We start from the raw sequence: 27,171 nt of genomic DNA, 5'->3' as shown, positions 1-27,171 counted from the left end.
ACTCTCCGCGGGGGCTGTGCGCGGCTCGCGGCTCTCCACCCTCGGACGCCCGCCGCCGAGAGTCGGACCTGGGCCGCCCGCGGCCCCCACCCCCTCCCCAGCCCCGCCCGGACCTGGAACAAAGTTGCTGAGAGCGACTGGGCCGGAGGGCTGCAGCTCGGGCCGGGCGCTCTGGCCGCGGCGGCGCCGGCGCCTGGGAAGCTCCGCTCCGGGCGCGCGGATGGGGGGAGGCGGCGGCGGCGGAGCCCACGGCGGCGGCCGGAGCTACAGAGGCGGCGGCGGCGGCGCGGCGGCCCGAGGGGATGCAGCAGCAATCGGGAGGGACGGCCGAGCCCAATAGACGATCCGGAGCGGCTGGGACAGCGGCCGAGGCGATCGGGCTTCGCGGCGCCCGGACCTGAGCCAGCCTTCCCCGCGGCGCCCCGGTGCCCGAGGACTGGGGGCGCGGGCGATCGGAGCGTTTCCCGGAGACCCCCGGGCGGCGGCGCGAGCCCCTGAGAGGAGGGGGCGACCCTCCGCGCGGGCGGGGAGAAGAGGCCCCGCCTGCACGCAGCCCTACCCCTCCTCACCGTCGCCCGTACCTCCCTAAAAATAACTCAGGCTCGCCGGGGCCAGGAGGAGCCGCCACTGTCCCCCCAACGGAGCCGGGGAGGCGTGTCCAGCCAGGGCCCGGAGGGAGCCGGGCGCGCCAGAAACCTTGCCCGGCCCAGCGGCAAGGAATAGGAGGAAGGGGACTTCCCGGCCGCCGATCCAGCCGCCGAGCGAGCCGCAGCGACCCTCCGGGCGGCGGGACTCGGGAGCTGCGCGCCGCCGGCGCCCCTCGCGCGGCCTCGCTCTCCCGCCAGGTCTCCTGCGCGCCCGTCCCGCGCTCCGGGCCCCGGGGCCCCGCCGAGCCGCCCCGCTACGGGCCCCGCCGCCGCCGCGGTTTGGCTTATTAGCCGCGGGCGGGCGGGCGGGCGGAGCGCGCAGGGCGGAGGCAGCGGCTGCGCTGGGCTGGGAGGAGGCCGACACGGGTGCGGAGCGGCCCCGGCCCGGCCCGCGGGAAGAGATGGCTTCCTACGTGGATAACAGCTTCCGCCAAGCGGTGATGAAGAACCCGGCGGAGAGGACCTCCCAGGTGAGACCCGTCGGGACTTGGCCGCATTTGTGCCTCTTAGGCTGCGCCCTCCCCCACCCCCCCTTCCTGACACGGTTCGCCCCGCGCATCCCACTTCTCCTGATAGGACCTCCAACTTCCAGTTACATCCCATCTCCGAGTCTTTTCCCCTGGTCATCCTGGGTTTATTTTTCCGCCTCCTGGATATTCTCCTTTTCGTTGCCCTCCCCATTCCTGACCTTCCCCCTACGTTTGTCCAGCGGAGGGAATTGTCTAATTAGCTTCCCCTCTCCCCAGCCTCACACCCGGCCGCGTAAATCTTGGGGGGCCTTGGGGAGAGGAGGTGGTCACCTCCCCTGGGTTGGCTACTCTTGCCACTCTGGCCGCGGGCCCCTTCCTTCTCATGCATGTGGCCCCTTCCACCTTTAGAGTTTGGAGGTGTTTGAAGAGGTATTGCAGGAAACTTGTATGTGTCTGCGAAAGACTATCCGTGTTGGCCTTCTTCTAACGTAAAATATTGAGGTGTTTGTGTATTTACTATTGCTCTTGTGAAAAAGGGATGCAGCTTTCCAATGAAAGGGGAAAAAAAGTTGGGTAGCTAGGTTCGTGCTTTTAGTTTAAAATGCAGACATTCGTGCAGGGCAGGCATTTCAAACCCACCCTCGGGAAGGGCACCGTGCGGATTCCTTTGGTGTTGCACAACCTTGTCAAAATTAGATAAGTTTGTTAACCTTTATGCGTTCCTTTACCTTCAGGCTTATTTTCCTCTTCCTTGAACTGGAGGAATTGCCGTTGGCATTGGATTTGGTCGTTTCAAGTTGGACTAGCGAGGGGAAATTTTATAAAAATGTGGTGGTTTGATTTTTTTTTGCTCTTAGTTGCTGACTAGAGAATGACGCATATTCCTAAGCGTTAGGATGGTGACTACAGGATATCTCGTTGCCAACCCTCTTAAGACAAATAAGCCCTTCGGATCCTTGGGACCATCAGACATGTAGGATCTAATTCTTTTTAAAAAAATATATTTTATTGATTTTTCACAGAGAGGAAGGGAGAGGGATAGTTAGAAACATCGATGAGAGAGAAACATCAATCAGCTGCCTCCTGCACACCCCCTACTGGGGATGTGCCCGCAGCCAAGGTACATGCCCTTGACCGGAATCGAACCTGGGACCCTTGAGTCCGCAGGCTGACACTCTCTCCACTGAGCCAAACGGTTAGGGCGGGGATCTAATTCTTGAAAGAGTTGCTGCGCTTGTTAAGTGTTGGATGCCATCTGTTCAAATCCAAATGCTCTTCTCTGACGTTGATTATTATTACTTAATGTGGGGGAGAATGGAGTAAAACAGAATCTTCCACTGGCTGCCTTGGGACAAGGCCCAACAATGGCATTGGTACCGTTTTTGATTTTTCTTGATGGAGCCATCACATCTGGGGGAATCATAGATTGCACGTATTTACCAAATGTGTCGTGTGCCTTCCTTATCCACGATTAGCTTTAAAATTGACCACCGAATCAGTCTTCTGAAAATGTGCATTCCCAGTTAGTGTGGTGGAAGAGCACATTTCAATGAAAGAATTCCATTTTGAAGTGCCAAGTGAAAGCACACATGCTGGGAATATTAGAACCTAGCAAGACAGGTCAGAAAATGATGTCAGAGGCCTTTAATGGAAATTAGAGATGGGGGAAGTGGCGTTGCCTTTTGTCGATTAATTAGAATAGCAATGATTGGAAACCTACTTGGGAGGGGGGTGTATTTCACCAAACAAGGCTGTAGGAGACAAAACCTTCACTGTGACAGCATGTGGATTGTGCCAAGTCAATGAACTGTTAAACTTTCCTGTTCCTGTGCCAGTTGTGTAGAATAAAAACGGACCCGGCATAGAACTTGGCCTGAGTCAGAAGTGGGCCAGTGACTACTGACACCACAGGATGAAAGCTTCATTGACAATCGGAAAGCCGCACGTTGCCCCCACCCAGCCTTCATAGACAAAAGTAAACAGAGGGAAAGCTACCAAACGTTTTGTACATTCTTTTTTTTTTTTTTAAATACTTTTTTTTTATTTTTTTATTTCAAAGAGAGAGGGAGAGGGAGAGAGAGATAGAAACATCAATGATGAGAGAGAATCATTGATTGGCTGCCTCCTGCACACCCCCTACTGGGGACCAAGTCTGCAGCCCCGGCATGTGCACTTGACTGGAATCGAACCCGGGACCCTTCAGTTCGCAGGCCGACCCTCTAGCCACTGAGCCAAACCAGCTAGGGCCATTTTGTACACTCTTTAAGTGTCAGCCCTATTAACGTTGATGTTCATTGGGTTATTACTAATGCAAACCCTCACCCTTATCTGTGTTGTTTTAAAGAGAAAGTAGGTTTGAATGTGAATGTTTTCCAACTTCACCTGGCCTGGCTTTTGAAATGGACTCAGGTAAAAAAAAAGAAAGTTTTAGTTGAAGGTGCTCTTTCTGTGGAGTGCCTTGTTAATGCAAGGGCTGTGAGTTTTTCTGTACTGTCTTTTTCATGGGTGCTTGAGAGTTAGAATTTTGTGATGTTAGAAAAGCACACATTAAAAGGCTTGATATCATGAACAGAAGGATATGAACTAGGACAGTTTTGCTGTCATGCTTCCTTCTGTTTCTCAGGATAGACTCGGTAAAGGCGTTTGTATGATTCTCATTACAGGCAAAAGGAAGGGGCTTCAAAAGAAAAGAATACAGAAAAATATAGAAATAATTTTTGTTAAATTTGGTTTCTTCCTTTTTTTTTTTTTAAATCCCAACAATCCAGTTTCTCTCCAAAACTTGGTGAAGACATACATAGTTTTGTATTTAGGTTAATCAGTTGCCTAGAAATCATGGTGTTGTTGCTAGTGTCACCTAAGTAGTTAGCTAGAAGAGAATCTGTGCGTGGTGAGAACCCCAGTGGAAACATGGGACTTTGACAATTAGGGAGCTTTTCAGGCCCACCTGGAAAATAGAAACACATTTTATTTAGGCATGTCATTAGAGAGGAGGAATGGTAAGGAGAAATGGAAAAATTGCCACCTGACCTTTCAACAACGTCATGAATGTCGCTGTCACTGTTTCACCTGATAATCTGAGAGGAGGAAAAAAGTCGTCTTTTTAATCCAAGTGGGTCCCATATTGTGTGTCTGGAAATCTAGCTAAGTTCTAGTCAATGGGGCGCTGTGTTCTGAATAGCAAACCTTCTTGTACATGATGAACACTATAAGCGTTCTACTGATAATTTTCAGTGCACCTCTGTTGGAAAACAGGGCTCTTAAGTAATTGCTTTATTAAACTATTTGGGTTTATGTCTTTAATCACTTAAATGGGAAGCGTGATCACCAAAGCAATTTAGTGAAGTAAAAGACGTAAATAAATTACAAACAGCTTTATCCCTCAAGGCTTCAAACAATAAAATGATTTTTCTAAACCATTTTATTAAGTTGTTGAGTTCAGACCCCTTGAAATTGCTTCTGTAGAGTGTTTAAACACATAATGTTTTCAGTATTTCAGGTGAAACATCTATTGTGTAATTGTTTCCTCTACTTTAAAGACCTAATTTATTGTGTTTTTAGCTAGCTGTAAAAGTTACTTTTAAAATTTTAAAATGGCTTCACCTTATCCCCTTCTAGTTAATTTTACTTTGTCCTTACCTATTGAAAAACATTTTTTGTTTTGGCTATTGTACCTTTTGATTTAATTGCTAATGCATGAATTTGTGAGCTGAGAGTTTCTAACAGTCCAAGAAAGACTTAATACCTTGCAAAGTCATTCAGTAGAATACATGTTAAGGTGTAATGAGAGGACTGAAAAATACTTTTAGCCCAGAGAACTTTAAATTATGAGAATCTGCACAAAATATGGTAAATATTTAACTTTCAAATCTAGTGGGAAAATTGTGTCTGTTATACTCACATTTTCTATTTGAGTTTCTTTTTAATCATTGTTTGTGAGCAGTCTCATATTTTCATTTGACAACTTATACTTTTCATTATATTTTTGCTCATTTTGGGGTTCTCGTAATATTTGCTTAAGCAGTTTTGTTCATAAAACACAACTAAATGATCTGTGAGCAATTTTTGAAAAGCATGTCTCCCAAAATTATGCCTTTTTGGTCACAAGTATGTAGTTTACATAACAGTGATATTTGAATTTGTTGGTTAAAAAAACTACGTACTTATAACTGAAATACTGATTTCAAATTGTATTGGCATGTGACTGTGAACAAGTGAGAACTTAAATTTATGGTTAAAAAATTATTGACTTTTTCCCTCCTCTATTAGTCTCCTTCAAATAACCTTTTAAGCATTTAGTAATTAACAGTTCCATAATTAGCTTTGCATATCTTGGCTGAGGTTCAACATGAATCTCTCCAACTGCAGTGCTGTATGGAGAGACTGGATTCACGCAGTCCTTCCCAGACCTTGGGCTTTCACAGAACACTTAAAAAGCAAGAAAGGAGCCCTGGTGGTGTGGCTCAGTTGGTTGGAACATCCCACCAAGAGGTGGCAGGTTCTAGTCCAGGTCAGGGCACGTACCCAGATTTCGGGTTCAGTCCCAGTAGGGGTGTGTGCAGGAGGCTATTGATCTATGTTTCTCTCTCTCTCCAACCAGTCAGTCAGTCAATCAAAATTAAAAAAAGGAAGGACATTAAATAAGAAAAACATAAAACAAAAACAGTTATAATCTCCTGTCGTTGCCATTTAATAAATAGGACTCACTGTCACTTCAAAGCTCAGTTTCTGAAGTCAGATTTTCTTTGCTTCATAAGAAAATGCACTGGGTTTTTTCTTTCTTTTTTTAAACTTACTGTTGGCTTGAAGAAAACCTTTATCTGGGTGGATTTTGGGGGTGAGTCACATGATTACAATAAGATCTGCCTTTGGTGATATTTGAAATTCAAGTCAGGTAAAGTAGTGTGACATAAAGTAATCGTGGCATATACCTCAAATACAAATTAACTCTGAAATGAAGAACTTTTAAAACCACAGAGAGACAGTGCTTCTTGAGTCACTTGAAAACTTACTTTTTAAGGAATTGTAATTACCTGAAGTAGCTTTGGTGACTAAAGAGATGTGGAAATGTGGACACTGGTGATGGTTCCTTGATACCTGCATTTTATGGGCTATTCCTTCTCACCCCATTTTGGTAGTTTCCTCATCTGTAAAATGGGGATAATAGCTTCCTGAGGTTGTTCAGTGAATGAAGTCAAAGAAAGTACATTTACTATTTAGTGCAATGTCTAATGGTCCTTTCATATTGCAGCACATTTTAATGCAATACCTATTATTTTCCAAGCCTTGGGAACTCAAAAGATGAAATGAGACTTATGTCCCTCAAGTAATTCACCCATCTATTGTATCCTGTAGGTAGGATGTGATTCATTAGTGCTGTAGCAGCTGTCCTCTGCCAACACGGGAGTGGCTGTGGCCTTCCTACGTGAGTTAGGTGTACTGAGTCTTGGGTGAGCCGAACTCACCTAATAGTGGACTAGGATACATGAAGAAGAGTCCAGACTGACACACTGTCATAAAAGTAGCACACATGATTGTAAGAAAATATATGCAGACCTTTGTGCTTGGAGCCAAGGGAGTGAGTAGGGGATGGGGAGTGACTCCACTGGAGCGTAGAAGTTTGTGGTTTGGAGGCGAGTGAGAAGAGCCCAGGAGATGTCTGTCTGTTCTTTAGGCTTGCGATGGTTGGGCGCCTGAGTTACACATTGGAGACGGACCAGAAATATGCAGTCGACTGCTGGACAGGCTGGCGGAATGTGTGCACGTTTATGTCAGCTGCTCATTGCACCCAACTATGCTCACATTATGCCAGTACATTTCAGTCATGGCAAATGATAGTGATGGACATTTCCTAGTTTGTTGGGGGAAAACCCCAGGTTGTTGAATATAATTTTCTTGTGTGTGTGGTTTTTTTTTTCCTCAAACTTTGGTATCTTCTATGTGTTCAGTTTGGAATCTAATATGAAATGTCTGATTTATCATATCATTGCTAAATACATGACTTTTTCTTAATCTGTAAGGATAACGTGACTCCAAAGCATTCTACCTGGGAAGAGTCGAGGAGTTTCTGAATTTAAGCAGGGAAAAGTGAATTCATCTATCCTAATAAAAGGGTAATATGCTAATTCGACTGGATGTCTTCTGGACATCCTTATGGACGTCCTTCTGGACAAAACCGCGGTGGCGGTGGCGGGGGCTGAGGCAGAGGTGGTTAGGGACAATCAGGCCAGCAGGAGAGAGCAGTTAGGGGCGATCAGGTTGGCAGGGGAGAGCAGTTAGGGGCAATCAGGCTGGCAGGGGAGGGCAGTTAGGGGTGATCAGGCAGGCAGGAGGTGAGCGGTTAGGAGCCAGCAGTCCCGGATTGTGAGCGGGATCGGGCCTAAACCAACAGTTGGACATCCTCCGAGGGGTCCCAGATTGGAGAGGGTGCAGACCGGGCTGAGGGACCCCTCCCCCCCACTTGCATGAATTTCGTGCACCGGGCCTCTAGTTTATAATAACAATTCGCAATTGACTTGGGATGTAATGATTGTAGTGAGTCTGAGAACAGGTCCTTATTCTTCCCCTACACTGTTCTTTATTTAGATAGATTAATGTTAAATTAGGAAGGAGAAGCAGTTTGAGTACATATAATTGTAGCTTTGTTAGAGCTTCTGAATACATGTAGTTACAATGTCAGCCTTTGTAGGGGGGAATGATAATCTGATTGCCACGTTATTTTGGTTTAGGATTTTTAACTTTTCAGGAAAAATAAAAAACACCTTTATTCTCACATGCTGATTAGCCACTTCTTACTGAACCTTATGAAGTATGTGTTTCCTCCTGAATTCAGGTACTTCCTTTTCTTATTCAGTCAGTAAAACGATTTATCTTTAGTGAGGCTGTGGTGGGTGGGATAGTTTTGGTGGAGCAGAAAGTTTAGTTTTTGTATTTTAAATTCTCCGCTCTATCATTTCTGTGTTTTCACATTCATTAATCATAAGATGTGTGATTGATGTCAGTGACTTGAAGGGGAAACTTGGTTTTGCCATTGGAACTAAAACCCTCCCTCTTGCTGTAATTTTTCATTGCTTGTGCAAGTTGAAAATCATAGATTGTGGAGGTTTAGAATTTCTCAGAAATTTAATATGAGCTAAATGAATTGAAATACCATAACATCTGGCCCTTGGCACCTTTCTGCTCCCTATTCTAGCTGGTAGTATTTGTTCCTATCTAACATAAAAGCTGAGAAAGGAAAATACCCTAAAGAAGAATTAGCCATTAGATGTTTTTCTGCTGAGGCCTGATTGTAACTTTCCTAGAAGCTAAACTAGCAATCAGTGGATCTAGGGATTGGGCACTGTGCTGTTTATCTGGCTTCTGAGTATTCACTGCAGAGTTAAAACTCATTACCCACTTTAAAAAATAAACTTTTTAGGTTGAGATAATTGTAGATTCACATGCAGTGTTAAGAAAGAATGCAGATATTACTAATACCTTGCAAAACTATATAGTACAATGTCACAACCAGGATATTGACATTGATAGTCAAGATACACAACAATTCCATCCCCAAAAGAATGTCTCTTGCCCTTTTATAGCCACAGTTACTCCCCACCCTGCCTCTGGCAAAGGTTAATGTGTTTTTCACTGCTATAATTTGATCATTTCAAGAATGTTATGTAAATGGAATCCTACAGTATTTGACCTTTAAGGATTGGCTTTTTTCACTCAGCATAAGTCTCATTACCTTTTGGCTAAAATGAATTTCTGCTTTTGTCACTAAGTGGTTTGGGTTTATGTTCCTCAAATACCAATAATATGTGGGGATTGTGGGTTAGGGGGTGTGTGTGAAGATGAGATGGATTTAAATAGTGACAATGGTGAGAAAATTCTGTAATAATGTATATAAAATAAAGACCAAAGTTCATGAAATCTTGGCTAAGCAAGAGGTATAATAATAGTACAATATGTTTGGGATATTTCAATATGTACATTTTTTTCCCATAATGCAAGTGATAAGAATAATCTTAGCCGTCAGTGATTCCTCATTCAGAGAAATTACTTGACCTTCCCCTACTGAAGTGACATTTTTTACAAGTCAGAAGGAAATCTAATAGATGCACGTACAAATGCGTTCCAGTGGCCAAATGGAGGACAATTTGAGCAACAAGGTAAATAATGGATTATAACCTCTAGGGAAAATATATTTCTTGAGCTCATACTAATATAAGTAAATAAGGGAATAAATAAATAATTGGGGGAGAAGTTCCTCGTTGTAGTAGAATTCCAAGAAAAAGTGCAGAAGGAGCCCTGGCTGGTGTGGCTCAGTAGGTTGGAGCATCGTCTTGTGCACCGCAGGGTCTGGGGTTCAAGTTCCAGACAGGGCACGTGCCTAGGTTTCAGGTTCGTTCGATCCCCAGTTGGGGAGTGTGCAGGAGGCAACCGATCCATGTTTCTCTCTCACGTGAATGTTTCTCTCCCTCTCCTTTCCTTTCTCTCTAAAGTCAATTTTTAAAAGTGTGGAAGGAATGATGGAAATAGAAAATTATCAGTAGGCAAGCATCATAGCATAATTGTTACAAGCCAGAGTCATCAATGGATGCCAAAATTAGTGGGTGAAAGTATGATGAAAAACATGCTATCAAATACCAGAAATACTTGCATAATCTCAAAGTATTTTTGCCACAAGATTAATTAATTATAAAAGGAAGTAAATACTTTTATAGTGAAGAAAACTGGCAGACACCAAATTAACCAGGTGATCGTGGTTACATCACCAATAATTAGACATAACAACATCATGTTTCACTGAGAAGGGCACATCTGTGGTCAGATTCTTACTAAAAAATACTCTGATCTAAGTGTTGGAAAACATTAGACAAACTCAAATTTAAGGACATTATATAAAGTAACTGTCTGGTATCAAAAGTGTCCAGGGTATGAAAGGAAATACTAAAGAACTGTTACAGATTGGAAGAGACTAAGGAAACGTGATAACCAAATGAGATGTGGGATGCTGGAGACCAGAAATAAGTTATTAGGACAAGTGGTGAAATTTGACACACACACACACACACACCCACACCCACACCCACACCCACACCCACACCCACACCCACACCCACACCCACACCCACACCAATAAATAGACAAGAGGGCTAAAACAATAACAACTATTTATTCATCTTTATTCCTACCTGAATTTTGTAGAAATTCACAAGACACAGTATATTTTACTAGTTTTGAATATTTCATGATTTCAAATTTAAGTAAAATAGAAGATTTGGTATAAGAAAAATGTGTAGGAAATAATGTATTTCATGTACATTAAGCAAAATGGAAAATAAATTGTGGTAGCAGCTTAAGGAAGTCAGTCCAGGTGAAATTAAGGTTGTAGGTCCCACCGCACCCCCCTTTTCCTTTCCTGTGAGTTAAAAAGTTTTTAAATTGTTATTTTTGGTAGGTGTGAGAATGGAAGCGGGGAAAGGGAGTGCCAAAGGTATTTAAAAAGTCTAGTCAGAGACACAGCTGTAGCTATAGATGATATAACACTAGTCTACATGGAGTGTGTTCAGTGCTTTCATTTAGACTTTTAAGGTCTTTTTCTGTTAGGATTCAAAAAGGGGGAAAAAAGCAATTTCTTTTAAAATCAGCTCAAGGTAGAAATATTTCCACAAACCTGCCTCCCCCCCCCAATGTAAATACTTTAGCATTTCAATCCTGGAGCACCTCCCCCGCCACTCAGCCCCCCTCCAGTTAGCCACCCACCTTCTCTTGTGGTAAACATTGGGGAATGCATGCTGTTTTTGTGGCCTGTGTACTGTTTTGGTATAACTGAAATTGGTGCTGGAAGATGGGTTAAAGCATGTGGGACCTAATGTTTGAGATAACTACAAATAAACTATAAGCCAGGGGGTATTTACTGTTTTCAATTATAAAGATATAAAACCATTTCTTTTCTTTATTTTAAGAGGATTTGTCCCCCTCCTGTTTGATGCTTTCAGTAATAAATCGTGTTTGAGGAAACAAGTGAAAAAGAAAAGACCTGGCCTGGCTTTGAAGCAACTAAAATCTTATAAAATAAGAAATGTGAAAGTGGTTAGGTGTAGACTAAACCTATTTAACATTTGTCTAGTTCTGTATATAAGGAACTATTTGAATCCTTCAAGGCAATAAGTTTCTGCTTTCTTCCGGTGCATAATCCTTACATTATGTAGTCTTGCAAACTCCATTTTCTTTTAAGCACACTCAAATTCATTAGAAAAAGCTTGGTCAAATTGTTAGAAATATTTGGCTGAGTTACATTTTTTAGCCATTAAGAAACTGCTTGATCAAACATACACTTGCAAACAACAGTTTAAAAAATTGAAATGCAGTGGCATAAAATGTGAAGAATTGGCCTGCATTTCAGTTTTGTTTCCAATCTTTATTCATATCTGATCCCCCTACTTTTTAAAAAATCCTCATCAAGGATATGTTTATTGATTTTAGAGAAAGAGGGAGAGAAAGAGGGAGGTAAAGAAAAGGAGGGTGAGAGAGAACCATTGATTGGTTGCCTCCTGAATGGGAATCGAACCCACAATTTTGGTATGTACCGTGACCTTGGGAATCAAACCCAGGACCTTTTAGTTTATGAGCCTACACTCCAACCAGCTGAGCCACACTGGGCCAGGGCTGATCCCCTACTTTTATAGAGCTGGAAGAAATTGAGGAGCAAGCTTTATGGGCAAATGTTATCTACATGCCTGCTCTGCTCCTTGGATTTGCTATACCACAAACTTTTTTTAGACACAATGTATGTAGTTCTTTATTCCCAAATGAGAACCTCCAAACCCTAATCATCATCTGAGACTCAAGTTGGAATGGTGGGAATTCCTGTCTTGCTCCCCACCCCCCTCACCCCCCCCACCCCCCCCACCCCCGGGTTCTGGTATGGTTTAAGTCTACATCACACAGAGAAGCTCTGTGGGAGGCAACATGGTAAAATTACGTTACATGTCCTTGTTCCCACTTTATATATCCTGGGATGGCTGTTTTCCTTTGTAGTTACACATTTATATCTTTAATGGTATTCACAGAATAGTTCTTTTGAGTTTATTTAGTGTATTTCCTTCATGTAACCTAGTGTTTATGACTCTGGACTTTGGTGTCAAACAAACTGCTTTTTGGTCCTGAGCAGGTAACCTGGATTCCATGGACCATTATAATTTCAAAAAACACTGGGCTCAGCTATTGATTTGTCACCGACTTACTTTGCCAACTAAGCATGTTAAAGTGAACGTAAACTTGCTCTTCATTATTCTCACTTCATGACATTTTAATATCATAAAAATAGAAGGGTCATGATCTCAATAAATTTAGCTATGTTTTACCATATTATTCTGTTTTTGTCAAGGATTGATGAAAATTTTACCATGGGTGGGTATGGTAATATTACTAACATTCTGTGGTTTGAAGATTACATACATTCATGTACCTTAAAGTTCTTTAACAGTCTCTGGCATGGAGTGTTTAATAAATATTTGTTATTATTACTGTTATCTTTTATTTAGCATAAATATGTATACCATTTGTTATTATATTATTAATATTGCTATTACTATTATTACTATTAATAGTTGCTATTTATTTGCTCTGTGCTGTTATTTGTTCCCTTAGATCAGTGGTCGGCAAACTCATTAGTCAACAGAGCCAAATATCAACAGTACTACAACGATTGAAATTTCTTTTGAAAGCCAAATTTTTTAAACTTAAACTTCTAACGACACTTCTTCAAAATAGACTCGCCCAGGCTGTGGTATTTTGTGGAAGAGGCACACTCAAGGGGCCAAAGAGCCGCATGTGGCTTGTGAGCCGTAGTTTGCCGACCACGGCCTTAGATAATTTTTCATCATTAGTGTATCTTATAACTAATTCACCAAAGTGATATATAACACAATTCAAGTCAATAGGCTTGATTATAGCAGACACTGTATTAGGATTGCATTAGTCTGCAGGTTACCCAAAACTGCACACATAATAGGCTTAACGAAGGACTTATTTTTCTCAAACAAGAAGGCATTAAGCCAAACAAAAACAAAAACAAAAAATACCTCAAAAAACAAACAAACCCAAAAACTCATAGACACAGACAACAGTATGGTGATTACCAGAGGGGAAGCCCTCTTAGGTTAGGTACTTGTTATCACATGGATACTTTTAGTTACCAAGGAGGCTGGGAATTTGAGTATTTTGCTTGTAAGCCTGTATATTACAGAAGGGCAAGAAAGAAAGAGATTAAGGTTAATGAGTGATATGTCCTGATAGTAGTTGTCCAACTCACTTTGCATAGAAAATAGATGATTGTAATAAGTTTATGCAGTGATTCTCAGGAGACCTCTTTGAAAGTCTTACTGGATTGTAGAGCTACATTACTGTAGCTAAATTACGGAGTCATATAGATATATTCAACTTCTTGGTTCATTTATTAAGTATATGGTTATTTTCTGAACTGCAGTCTCTTACTCTAAAATAGAGATAAAAATGCCAGTGGGTGAGCATTATTATAAGTGTAAATGAAACACTGAATCTAATTTTTAAATAAAATTATTTTTAAATGGTAACCATTGATTGAAATATTGATTTAAAATATAATGTAGGCTTACATTTTCTAAATTCATTTGGTTTTGATTTATTCTGTGTGTAAAATTCTAGAAATTTTATTTCATTTTTAAGATGTGTTCCATTTGTGTGTTCTCATATTTCTACTCGTAGTAATACTTTGTCATTTTTCTAGGACTTTCAAGTTTCAATTTGTCATCACTCCCTAAAGATGAATCATCACTTTTTATAAATAAATATACATTTGTATATAAAGTATTTATAAAAGATAACTGTTTAAATAGTTTTCTGTAATTTGTTGAATTCATATTTATATCATAAACTCATTTTTATGTCTTTAAGAAAAATGTTTTCATATTGAATGTTATACAAAATTAGCTGTAATACTAAAACTTTAAGTATGTACTGTGTTCTGCCTTAGAGCAATTGTGTTTAGTTTTGGCTTTTTAGGATAGTATTCAAGCTCTCTCTCTCTCTCTCTCTCTCTCTCTCTCTCTCTCTCTATATATATATATATATATATATATATATATTGCTCTTAATGTGTGGTGGGGTCAGTTAAACAATTTGTTGTCAGAAGTTAATGGCTAGAAATGTTATTGGAAAAAGTTGAGGGTATTTGTCATTTAAAAAATTTCTTTGTTTTCGTAAGTTGTTTGTGGGGGTGTATTTAATGCATGCCTGAGTTTGTAGTTTAAGTTAGGATCCTAAGTTAGGACACTCCTTAGCACAGAATAGGAGCTAAAAATGTTCATTAATGGCTTGATGTTTCTTTCCTGAGAGCCTGAGATACTGGGGAAAAGTAATTATATCCTTTTATATTAATAGCAAATTGAATAAAGCTGAAAAGGAGTTAAGTTTCAGCAGCATATAAGTCCTTCTTTATAGAAACGTAACTTTGTGGAACAAACATTTTTAGTATCAGGCAGTTGTCTCCCTATAAATTTAATCACTTTGGTGCTTATATTTTGAGCTGTCATGTACATGGTATTTCACTGGTATTTAAGAGTATATAAAATCTTCCTCTGGGCTCTTATAACATTTTTATTCTATTTTGCAGATTTTTATTACTTTGAGATTTTGACTATCTTCAAGGACAGTAATTTAAATTAAACTAAATTTTAAAATTAAACTCAATGCTAGAATCTAGAACTAACTTGCTGATGAACTTTTACTATGTAGAGGTCCTAGCCTTGACCCATTTTAATAGATATGACCACTTGTTTCTTAAAAAATATATTTTCATTGATTTCAGAGAGGAAAACTGAGGAGAGATAGAAACATCAATGATGAGAGATTATCATTGATCAGCTGCCTCCTGCATGCCCCACACAGGGGATCAAGCCAGCATCCTGGTTATGTGCCCTGACTGGGAATTGAACTGTGACCTCCTGGTTCACAGGTTGACGTGAAACCATTGAGCCATGTTGGCTGGGCATGACCACTTACTTGTTTTTTTTTTTTTTTTTTTTTTTTTTTAAATATATTTTATTGATATTTCACAGAGAGGAAGGGAGAGGGATAGAGAGCTAGAAACATCGATCAGCTGCCTCCTGCACACCTCCCACTGGGGATGTGCCCGCAACCAAGGTACATGCCCCCGACCGGAATCGAACCCGGGACCCTTCAGTCCGCAGGCCGACGCTCTATCCACTGAGCCAAACCGGTTTCGGCCACTTACTTGTTTTTTAATTGTATAATGATTAACATGCAAATACGTTAACTTTTTAAGGCTGTTGTCAGAAATAGATTACATATGCTCCATTGAAATACTATTTAATGATTATATATAAAACTTTAGAAAAAAGTAAGCTGTAATAAAGCATATTCAAGGTTTTTTTTAAAAAATATATTTTATTGATATTTCACAGAGAGGAAAGGAGAGGGATAGAGAGCTAGAAACATCGATGAGAGAGAAACATCGATCAGCTGCCTCCTGCACACCTCCCACTGAGGAAGTGCCTGCAACCAAGGTACATGCCCTTGACCGGAATCGAACCCGGGACCTTTCAGGCCGCAGGCCGACGCTCTATCCACTGAGCCAAACCGGTTTTGGCAAGGTTTTTTTTTTAAATAGATTTTTTAGCAGGAGACATCTTAAGTACATATATAAAGTAACTCGGCAATGTAGCAGGATACAAAATTAACATCCAGAAATCTATGGCTTTTTTAATACACCAATAATGAACTCACAGAAAGAGAAACGGAAAAAACAATCCCATTTACCATTGCACCAAAAAATTAAGATACCTAGGAATAAACTTAACTAAAGAGGTAAAAGACCTGTTCTCGGAAAACTACGGGACATTGAAAAAAGAGATAGAGAAAGACATAAACAAATGGAAGAACATACCATGTTCATGGATTGGTAGAATCAACATCATTAAAATGTCCGTTGTCTTCTACTTTTCACCTGTTTTATTTTTAAATTTTGATTTCTAACTGCTCTTCTTTATTGAAGGAGACAGTGTGATTTCTGGAGTCTCCCAAAGGCCCCTAATCCATAAAATGCTTCCCTCGCCTTTTCACGATGCTTGTTGGACGCTGAGGAAGACAGATACGGCAACATTGGTTCTTGGTATTGAATGGACCTTGGAGATCAGCTGGCCAGTGGATTTCACATTGTTTCACGGACCTGTAACTGGCCCTAGAAGCTTCCCAGGGCCCTTTAGGGAGGCATGGACAGCTAGCCTGGTCTGCACACTTTTATCTTTATTAGCAAAAGGAGATTCACCACTAAAACATGGTGAAAATCCCTGATCTAGTTTGGACTCCTGAGTAGAGGAAGTAAGAACCAAAAGTAGTGAAGTGAATTTCTTCATGTCACAGAGACATAGCCAGCAAACTTGAAAATTTAATCCCCTGCCTACACAGAGGTGAGCATGCTTGGCCCACAGCCTGTCGTTTGTGTATAAAATTTTATTGGAGCACAGCCAGCCTTAGGCCTTACGTATTGTTGGTGGCTGCTTTCACATGACAGACTTTGAATTGAGTTGACAGAGACAGCCTGGCCTGAAAAGCCTAAAACAGTTGCCGTCTAGCTCTTTTCCAGAAAAAGTTTGTTCTTTCCTTAGATTCGAGTCTCTGTAAAAATGCAAGTACCTCTGGAAGAGTGTGGATGTGGGGCGATTATTCAGTGCTATTATCAGTTACACCCCAGAAGAGTGGAGAGTGAACCTACTTTGCTATGAAAGTATATTTTGTAATTTTGAGGGACTGAGTCTGTTAATAATGTAACATTGTCATGAGTAAAAAATGTGTATTTTTAACAATATTCCTTAAATTTGTGTTGTGTTTTCTCAGTCAAGTATTAGATAAATGCAGAGTCATTTTAGAGTTGTTTATAATGTAGTTCTGAACAGATTTGGTTAGTTAACTTTCTTGAATGGTTTGCTCTATACAGTTTAGACAACTTCGAAGACAGAAGATGGGATGGAAAATGGATATCATATTTTTCAAAACATTAAGTCACCCGACCATTATTTTTCTTTCTCACTCAGTGTTATTCTAACTCTGATTTGATTTTTGTGTAAAATTATTTTTAGGAAATGTCAGAAGTAAGTTGTTTAAACTCTTTAAGTGATTATAATTAGGAATATTATAGTTGCTATTACTAGCCAGCTTACAAATGAAAACTTTAGGAGTTTTTTGAGGTGTAAACCCTCATTGTAAATTAATTTTCTTGGCACGTGGCACATGTCTTTAATCTTATTTATTTCAAGGCCAGATAACTTGATGAAAGTTGTAGGTTGTTTTTTTTTGGTTTCACAGAAAACAAATTCATTACCTTAGAAATAAACACTGTGGTATTCTTGAATTAAATTGATGTGTTCAATAATATAGGAAATGAAAATACTGATTTTTCAATTTTATTAATCCAAGAGCTTTATGTTCTACTTCTTAAATAACTGTAGATAAATTAGTCCTTAATTTTGACAATAACAGCATTAAAAACGTAGGAAACATCCAAATTAAATATTTAGAAAGTTATTTGGTGGGGTAAATTTACTCATTGATCTTAGCAAGACAGTTTCTCCTTTTGTGATGGAATGCTTAATTAGGTATTTCCCTTTGGTTACACTGAAAGTGTGAATTTTCTCATTTTGCATATCTATACTAATAATAGGGGAATATGCAAATTGGCCAGGATGCCGTCACATAACGACCAATCAGGACGGAGGCGGGGCTGCAGCGGAGAGCTCTCAGCACACCTGTGCCGGAGGTCCGAAGGGCGCGGAGAGGAAGGGAGAGCAGATAGGCAGTTAGGGGGATCAGGCCAGGAGGGGAGCGCAGGTAGGCAGTTAAGGGGATCAGGCCGGCAGGGGAAAGCAGTTAGGGAGTTGAGGGATCAGGCCAGCAGGGGAGCAGTTAGGGGCATTAGGCAGGCAGGGGAGAGCAGTTAGGCAGTTAGGGGCATCAGGCAGGCAGGCAGGTGAGCGGTTAGGAGCCAGTGGTTTCGGATTGGAGAGGGTACAGGCCGGGCTGAGGGACCTCCCCTCCCCCCATGCAGGAATTTTGTGCACTGGGCCTCTAGTATTCTATAATATTCTATAAGAAGTATCTTGCTATCTGCCCCTGTGGTTACAAAAATGTGTTTCACTGTTTTTTGATTGGCTTACAGGCTTGAAAAGTTTAATCATGCCAGATTAAGAATTTCTAATTTATTTGATGTTCCGTGGGGGCTTTTGAATACAGGCATTAAAAGTCAGCATAGTGCTTGAGGACAGATAATTGAGTAGTCCTGGGATGAACAGGAAGGTTGTGGAGGCTTTTGGAATGCTTAGTCTGGGTACATTGGACTAGCAGTTACTCAGAGATGGGTAAGAAACAGGTCTGCATTCCTCTGAATTGAAACAGACAAACGTTGGAGGAAGAGGAACCAGTGATGGTTCAGGACTGTCTCTAAAGTTAATGACTTTGAATTATTCTGTCTATTGTGACTATTCTGACTAATCAGTTACAGTGTGAGAGCAGGATACGTGACCATTTTTCTATTTTACATTAGGAATAGTATGTTAAGAATAATGTCTTAGCAGTTAGTTTCCATTGGCTGTAGACTGGGATGATAAAGTGAATGAGGGAACTTGCTTTCTCAGGAAAATCAAAGAGGAGTTTGAAGGAGGGGAGGTATGGGTAGGAATTATAGGTTCTTACTATTTTATCCCCTTGTGGGGGTGGATGCATTAAACATATAAAGTTACTTTTTTTTTTTTTTCCCCTGAGTTGTCTCTTGGGCTCTCAGTGAGAACTTCCAACTGTTTTTAGGGCTCAAAGATCTAATGTCTTCTCTAATTGCAAGCCTGTAGTGTTTTTGCTGAAGAGGTATCCTTAGGCAAAGAAGAATGAAGAGGAGGGACTCACCCAGCCTAGTTTCTCTCTTAGTTTTTTCAATTATTTTTTCTTCCTAGGTATAGCCAAACATGGACTAGGACTTTTAGTTATTCTCAGAAAGTATTTCTTGGTGAAAATACACTCTGAAAGGAGAAATCGTATTCTAGAAGAGCATTATCAGTGTAACTGTTCATATAGCATCGGAGAGACACGGGGTAGAATGTGGGCTGACGATCTGTTCCTGTCCATCCAATATGGTGCTCCTGTGCCATATAGTTGTGCTCCCAGAAAGGATGTATTTTTGTCTACGTTGTTGTCTTCAGTTTTTCAGTCTGACTTTCTTGACCTGGCATCTGTGGTCTTCTTTTGGGTTTTCAAGAAATCTGGAGTTAGATGAAAAGTGTAAGTAAAGTTTTCTTCCTGAATTAGGCTTTCATTATGAAAAAACAAAAGCCCATCAGATATTCTGGGCCCAGTTCCTGGCGTGTTGCTGGCTGCTCTACTCAATTATTCAACCTTGTGTTTAAGTAAAATACCCTAATTTCCATGTAGTTTGCAATCAGGAATTATTTTACTGCTACTTTATCTTATTTAAAATGGTTGTAGGTGTATTATCTAAATTTTGAAATTGGATTCAGAGATAAAACTGTTTACCTTGTATAAGGTTATTTATCTTATATCCAAATAGAAACTTGCATGAGTTTATCTTTTTCTCCTTTTAGTGTGCTGTGGAGTTGTCTTCAGAAGCTGTTACTTCTTGGCAACTACTAAGATAACTTTTAAGTAATTAGTTCATGTATTAGAACTTGCGCATCTATAGTAAGTAATTATATCAGTGTGTGTAAAGAAAATAGACTATTCCAATGTGATCTTTTGGGGGTTAGAAGTGAAATAACCTAAATGAGAGCATTTGCCCTCATCATGGTTTAGGCGAGAGACACCAATTACACTCCAGATTTGCAATAGTGTCTTGCCAGTATTAAGTGAAACTTTGTAGAAAAAAGCTAATGAAAACCATATCACAATGTGTATAGTATCAGGACTTCTTACTCACAAATGGAAATTGTCCTAGTGTGTACTTTCTTTCAGGTACTTATTCTTGGAGGATAGTCAATTTTTATACTTTCAGATGTCACCTCAGTTATTTATAAAAAGTTAATTAATGTACTCTCTTGGAAGTGATAAAAATTAATTTAAATCTTTAAACACATTTTATGCATTTCTACTTTGTGTGTGTGTGTGTGTGTGTGTGTGTGTGTGTGTGTGTGTTTAAAGGAAGGGAGTACATGTTAAGCATATTTAATCAATTTTTAGGAAGACAATATTTACCTTCAAATTGATTGAAACAAAATACAAAATAGCATGGAGGAAAGAGAAAAAACCAAACACCTAGCATCTCCTATAAATCTGAAACTCTGATGGAATGCAATCCATAATTTTCACTAAACTGGGTCAAATTTTAGGAAAAACAACATCTCACTCATAACTTAAAACCTGCCCTTTTTGGCCTGGCTACTGGGGCTCAGTGGTTGAGTGTGGACCCATGCACTGAGGGGTCAGTGGTTCGATTCCTGCTCAGGGCACATGTCCGGGTTGCAGGCTCAGTCCCTGGTGGGGGCTGTGCAGGAGTCAGCTGATCAGTGTTTCTATCTCTCTATCCCTCTCTCACTAAAATAGTAATAATAATAAAAAACCATTAAAAAAACATGGCCTTTTGTATTTTATAGTTTTCTTTATATATAAGTTAAATAGGTTACATTTATTGTAAAATGTCATTTATTCTTATCTTTTGCCCAAAGTTAAAAAAAAAAAAGCCTCATCCCTCTCTATTACAGCTTTCAGAAGATTATAAAGACTTTCTCAGAATTTTCTTCTTAATGTATTGGATAAACACTCTCCTGCTGATTGTGAGAATAACTACATTAAAAATGTTTACAGGAACCCGTGCTTATCTTTCTCCTCTGCTGTTAGGGTAGATCCTAACTTCATTTCCCTTCATTTTTACTTTTCCCAGTTGATTATAAGGTCAAAAATACAAGGAGAGAAAGGTGTGGACCTATTGATTTAGGAAGGTATTTTAGAGGAAAATACCTAAGGTTTCATTTCTCTTTGTCAAGTAGAACCCATTCATGTGGGTAATATTTGGCAAGAATAATACTTGTAACCACAAAGAGCAATCATCTTTCATTATCTTGCTGGTAAACTGGTCCTGTGTTTGAATTGATTTTTATAAAAAGCTAACCCTAGAGTTTGGGAAAGAAAACAGTTCATTTTTCTTTGTAGTCCTCTTTTTCTATTCTCACTGACATCGTTCTTGGGGCTTTATCATTGTCCTGTAAGTGAGGCTTTTCCTTTTTTTTCCTTTTTACCCATACTAGTAATTCCTCATTTAATGCCGACTATTCTCCCTCACACCTATCCTGGTCATTTTTAAGTACTAATTTAAATGTTCATATAAAGCCTTTTCTGGTCAGTTGGGCTGGAGGTTGAATTTTTCTTTATGGATTTTTTACTGTTTTTAGCTTGTGTATCTCTTGAAGGCATTTCTCCTGTGGTAATTATTTCATAACTAGTGGCCCGGTGCACGAAATTTGTGCATTGGGGGGTTCCCTCAGCCCAACCTGTACCCTCTCCAATCGGACATCCCTCTCGCAATCTGGGACTGCTGGCTCCTAACGGCTCACCTGCCTGCATGCCTGATCACCCCTCACTGCCCCTGCCTGCCTGCCTGATTGACCCTAACCTCTCTGCCTGCCTGCCTGATCACCCCTAACTTCCCTCCCCTGCCGGCCTGATCTTGCCCCCAAATGCCCTCCCTGCCGGCCTGATCTCGCCCCCAGCTTCCCTCCCCTGCCGGCCTGATCTTGTCCCCAACTGCCCTCCCCTGCTGGTCTGATCTTGCCCCCAACTGCCCTCCCCTGCTGGTCTGATCTCACCCCCAACTGCCCTCCCCTGCCAGCCTGGTTGCCCCTAACGGCCTCTGCCTAGGCCCCCACCACCATGGCTTCATCTGGAAGGAAGTCGGATGTCTGGAAGATGGCTGGTCGACCAGGTCTAATTAGCATATTACCCTTTTAGTAGTATAGATAGATTATATAGGATAGGATTGCTTAAATGGGGGTGAAAACCTTTTTCATCAGGAGGAGATGCTCTTGGCAGACAAAAATACATAATCCCTATATCTGGACTGATAGCCATATGCACTATACTGCCAAACAGGTCATTAAAAACTTGAACTGCTTTCTTACACCTTACACCAAACAGCTGTTGCCCTCAAAACCCCTCCTCAGCCCCCACCTTAGGCTCTGCCTTCGCAGTTCACCCAGATTAGATTCTGATTGGTTGGTTTCTGTGCCAGTCAGCGTCAAAAGCTCAGCCTCCTAGGCAGCCATTGACTCCTCACAGTTCACCCAGATTTGGTTCTGATTGGTCAGTTTCTATGCCAGTCAGCATCTCCGGGCCTATCTCCGGGCCTGATCAGAGTGGAGGGGCTGATCAGCAGCCCCCGCGGAGGCCCAAGAGAAAGAGAGGCATGGCTGCTGGTCAGGCCCAGAGAGAAAGAGAGAGGCAAGGGCTGATCAACGGCTGCCACGGAGGCTACGGATCAGACCCTACTTCTCTCTCCAGGCCTCTCTCTGGGCCCGATCCTCAGCCCCCTCGGCAGTCAGTGCTGGGCAGCCGCGCCCACAGCGGCAGCAGTCAGTGCTGGGTCGCTACTACAACCCAGCACTGATGCAGGACCGACTTCTGGTCTGTCGAGCCTTCGGTCGTTTTGGATGTTACAGACCCTGGGTTTTTATATATTAGGATTATTAGGTGTACATATCTTAGCTCCTATTTTAAAGTGCAGAAGTCTTGGAAGGTGAAACTGTCTTATTGACATTTATGTTTCCATGGTGTCTTATAATATGTCAGCATTCTGTAAATATTTTAATGTATAAAGTGTTTGTCAGACATTTTGATAGTAATCCAATAAGCCATACTGATGGGGTACAACCCAGTTTGATACAATTTTAAAATTTACCTCTTAGGAAAAGTTAAATTATTTGGTTGTAACATAATTTAGGCTTGTGATTATTTTAAGACTGAGCCAAAATTGATTCTTAGAATTGCCTAGTTAGGTGATAGTGATTCAAATTTTACTTAGTCATCATGACTTGGGTCAGTCACAGAAGCAAATCGAAAGTAAAGACCTGAATCCTAGGCATAGCATTATGAATTCCTAAGCTCTGGACTTCAATTTGTGGCCTTAGATTATATGTGGGTATGTATACATTTGCTTTCACTGGATTCTGACCTCTTTGTTTTCTACATCTACCTTGTAACCTTTTTAAAGTTAGGGTAGTAGCAATACTTTAAAAATTGAAGGTTCAACTCTTGTAAGATTCAAAAAGAAAAAAATTGAGACCAATAATGCCTTAACTTCTTTTGCATCAGTGTCATGCTAATGATGTCATTTATTTTGGGGTCTTGGATTCTAATAAGGAAGAGTAGCCGGAGGAGAGGGACTGGTGTTATACCCCTTATTCTTTCTCTGTGTGACTTTGGCCACTGTCATTGAGCCTTATTTTTTTGGTCTGTGAAATAGGGCACACTGTCTGCCTTACCTGCTTTTCAGGGTGGTTATAAGGCTTAGATGAGCATAATGTATGAGAAAGTACATCGTGGATGGAATACTCTAGTGTAAGGTATTACTATCATTGACACATATAAAGTGTTAGTGCCAATGGAAATTGTGAGTCATTTATAAAGATAATGGACTAAGATACTTATACTTGGCTAGTAGCCTCTATAGAAGTAGTCTCTTTGTGGTGTGTGTAAGGCAGTAAGGCCATGTTTTTAAATTAGTTCTTTATTTGGTTGTCCAGGTTAATACTTTTCTGGATCATTTTAGAAGCATAGGCTTCATGTTGAGTCTGGTAAAGACCTTTTCTTTGTTAAAGCTTTTTCAAACTTCAAAGTACCATTGTGTAAAAACTCATCTACACCAGTGTGTTTCAAATAGTTTTGATCACTGTAAGTAAAAAAGCTGAACCCCCAGTTCCTCACATTCAAAAGTGCTCAAAAGTGGCAAAGCTTTTCCATATGTATCACATGTATGTATGTTCTACTTAATGTGTTTATCAGAATCCATATTTTTAGAATAAAAGTTCTATAATTATATGCTATGAATGGGTATAGTTTTATTTTCTTTTTTTTATTATTGAAACCTGTCATGATTTTGCATTTAAATTGGATGCTATGTAAACCTAGACATATACCCAGAAACTTGCATTTGAGTGTTAATAGGAATAGGAATATGTCATAGAAACCTCATGATTTTTTTAAAGAATTTGAAGAGGAATTTGAATTTCATAATGTTCCACATTGAAAGGTGCAACATTAAATGAATCTTTATATTATGCCTCTAATCATCCCTCAGTGAGAGTTACAGTGATAATGCAGCCCTTTTGAAAGTGCCATATTAGCTGGCTTAGGTTGCTTGCCAGTGTAATAATACATAACACTTTGTGTTGTTTGTTGCTCCTTTTGTATTTTGGGAGAACATAACTCAGAAGACGGTTATGTGCCAGAAAGTCAACTAGGTGTTTTCTCGTATTTTTATTTAAGTTCGTTTTTTTAATCAACTCAGTGAAGCAGGAGGTGCTGTCTTCAATTTATCATTGAAGAAACTGAGTGACAGGGAGATTAAGTAATATGCTTAAGGAGTTACATCACTCTAATTTATGTCTATGTATTTCCCGCTATTCTGAGCTCCCTCTACAATAAGATTGGTATAAATTACCTGTATTGTTGTTAATAAGGACTTTTACAAAATGAAGTTCTGACTTCCTTAGGATTTTTTTCTTTATTCAAAATGTCTCCCTCAGTTACACTTTCGAGATGAGTTTCAGGTTTAAAGTCTAATTTTATTAAAGTTTTATTTTTAAAAACAATTGGAGTTAGCAGAGTGGGGCTGGAATGTCTACTTTTAAATTAGATCCCGGTGCTTATTAGCAACTAGATTACTTTTAATAAATGTTAGCTATTATTATTTTAACTGTACTTTTTCAATAGCCTGTCTTAATCTCCAGGTTTATCTGAAAATAATACTTATACATGATGGTTTTAATAGAATCTAATATGTATTGATTGTTGATTTTGTAACTAGGACACTGTGTTAAGGATGTAAATATATTATCTGGATATCTTATTATTTGCTCTTGGTTTTTGATTTGTAGTTTTTTGTTTTGTTTTTGTAGGTTTTAAAAAAAATAATCAACTGCAGTATTAAAGATTTTTGCCAGTTGAAGAGGAATTCTGTTAGAATACTTTGGTTTTTGGAATGGACAAACTTGATACCTTACAAATGGTTCTGTATTTGGGAAGGTAACCAGTTTTTTTCAGTAGTAGCACAGCCAGGCATCTGCTGGTTTGTAGGAAACACAGAATTGTTATATCTCTTATTTCCATTGCTCATGAAACCTCAACATGGATTTACTTCAATGCTTAGCTTTTCTGTATAGGAACACTGCTGAGAACCTTGGTTTTCAGAACTGACTGAAAAAGCCAGGGCACAGGTTTGGGAGGTTGCTACCAGGGACCAGATTTGAATGGGTTATAGTTAGTCTTTGCAGCTGGCTGGTTGGAGGGCAAAGCATTCCTGGCACTTTTGCTTTTGTAACTGTGAACAGGAGGATGCCTCAGCTTTTTCAGTGAACTTTGTTGTCTGGCCACACGCTTCAGCAAGGGGCTCTTTGGACTAGACTTTGACCAGATTTCAGAAACATTTATCCAACTATGCTAAGAGTTAATTCCTGTCTTGCACAGAGCTACTCCTTAACTTATCTAGCTAGCTCTGACACCATTTTATGATTGTACTTCACAGTCTCAACTGCAGAATGAAATGCAGATTGTTAGATTTTGGAATGTGAGATCTTATGGCGTCTTAAGTGCTTCTGAAATACTAAAATAACCCGTCCAGATGCTTTGGTTGTGCTGAGTGTGCATCTGTGTTTAAATGATGTCTTTGAGTTGTGAGGTTGCAGAGGACTTGTGTCACCTTGTGTCTGTGACAGGAAGTCTTATTTGCTTCTCTTTGGCCCTTACAAGGTATCCTATATAATAAAAGGGTAATATGCAAATGGACCGAACGGTGGAACAACCGGTTGCTATGACACACACTGAGGAGGCAGGCAGGCGAGTGGTTAGGGGTGATGAGGCAGGCAGGTAGAGTGGTTAGGGGTGCTGAGGCAGGCAGGCGTGTGGTTAGGGGTGCTGAGACAGGCAGGCGAGTGGTTAGGGGTGATGAGGCAGGCAGGCAGAGCGGTTAAGGGCAATGAGGTAGTCAGGCAGAGTGGTTAGGGGCGATCAGGCAGTCAGGCAGGCAGAAGGGTTAGGGGCGATTAGGCAGGCAGGCAGGCAAGTGGTTAGGAGCCAGCAGTCGCAGATTGCGAGAGGGATGTCCGACTGTTGGTTTAGGCCAGATCCCTGGGCAATCAGGGCCTAAAATGGCAGTTGGACATCCTTCGAGGGGTCCCGGATTGCGAGAGTGCACAGGCCAGGCTGAGGGATGCCCCCTCCTGCACGAATTTTGTGCACTGGGCCTCTAGTCCTATATAATAAAAGGCTAATATACAAATAGACCAAACGGCGGAACAACCGAACAACCGGTCTCTATGACGTGTGCTGATCACCAGGGGGCGCGCGTGTGGAACATGGCGGGCGTTGGCAGCAGGTGTTAGAGCACGGAACATGGCGGGCGTTGGCCGTGGCAGGATGTTGGAGCAGGTGAGCGGGGGTGCCAGACCAAGGTGGGGCGCCGTTTGCTGTCATCGGGGCGAGCCTCTGGTAGTTTCTGAAAATTCTTTGCTCCTGCGCGCCACGGTCACACCCAGCGCTCGCACCTGCTGCCGGCTCCCGGCCCCAGTCCTGATTGCTCGGCACCCTCAGTGGGTGCAAGTGGTGGCTGCCGGCCCCGTTTGTCCCTGAGAGCTTCTCCATCTCCCCCTGCTCCTGAGGGGCAATTGGGACAGTAGCTGCAGCTTGCACCTGCTGATGGCGCTAGCCCCAATTGCTCTGCGCCATCAGTGTGCGAGGGGGGCTGGTGCCGTCAGCACGTGGGAGCAGCAGGGGTGGGAGCGGGGCTGCCGGCAGACGGG

The 27,171-nt window shown here is 41.1% G+C and overlaps 1 protein-coding gene across 4 annotated transcripts in view; it reads left to right on the top strand.

Moving 5' to 3' along the window:
* The first annotated feature begins 616 nt into the window (after positions 1-616).
* The window catches only part of RAPGEF2 (Rap guanine nucleotide exchange factor 2), a 249,033-nt gene continuing 222,478 nt past the window's right edge, over positions 617-27,171 (top strand). For 3 of the 4 annotated variants that reach the window (XM_080673711.1, XM_080673714.1, XM_080673713.1), the window contains exon 1: positions 905-1,117. In XM_080673711.1, the coding sequence (XP_080529837.1) occupies positions 1,049-1,117 (69 nt within the window). In that variant the 5' untranslated portion in view covers positions 905-1,048. Of the gene's footprint in view, positions 1,118-27,171 lie in introns of all 4 variants that reach the window. The other variant, XM_080673715.1, reaches the window with a different exon arrangement.

The sequence above is a fragment of the Plecotus auritus genome (genome assembly GCF_963455305.1).
Source record: "Plecotus auritus genome assembly, chromosome: 6".
Lineage (NCBI taxonomy): Eukaryota > Metazoa > Chordata > Mammalia > Chiroptera > Vespertilionidae > Plecotus > Plecotus auritus.
Note: the sequence above shows the minus strand (reverse complement) of the source record. Positions and strands in the feature narration are given on the sequence as shown.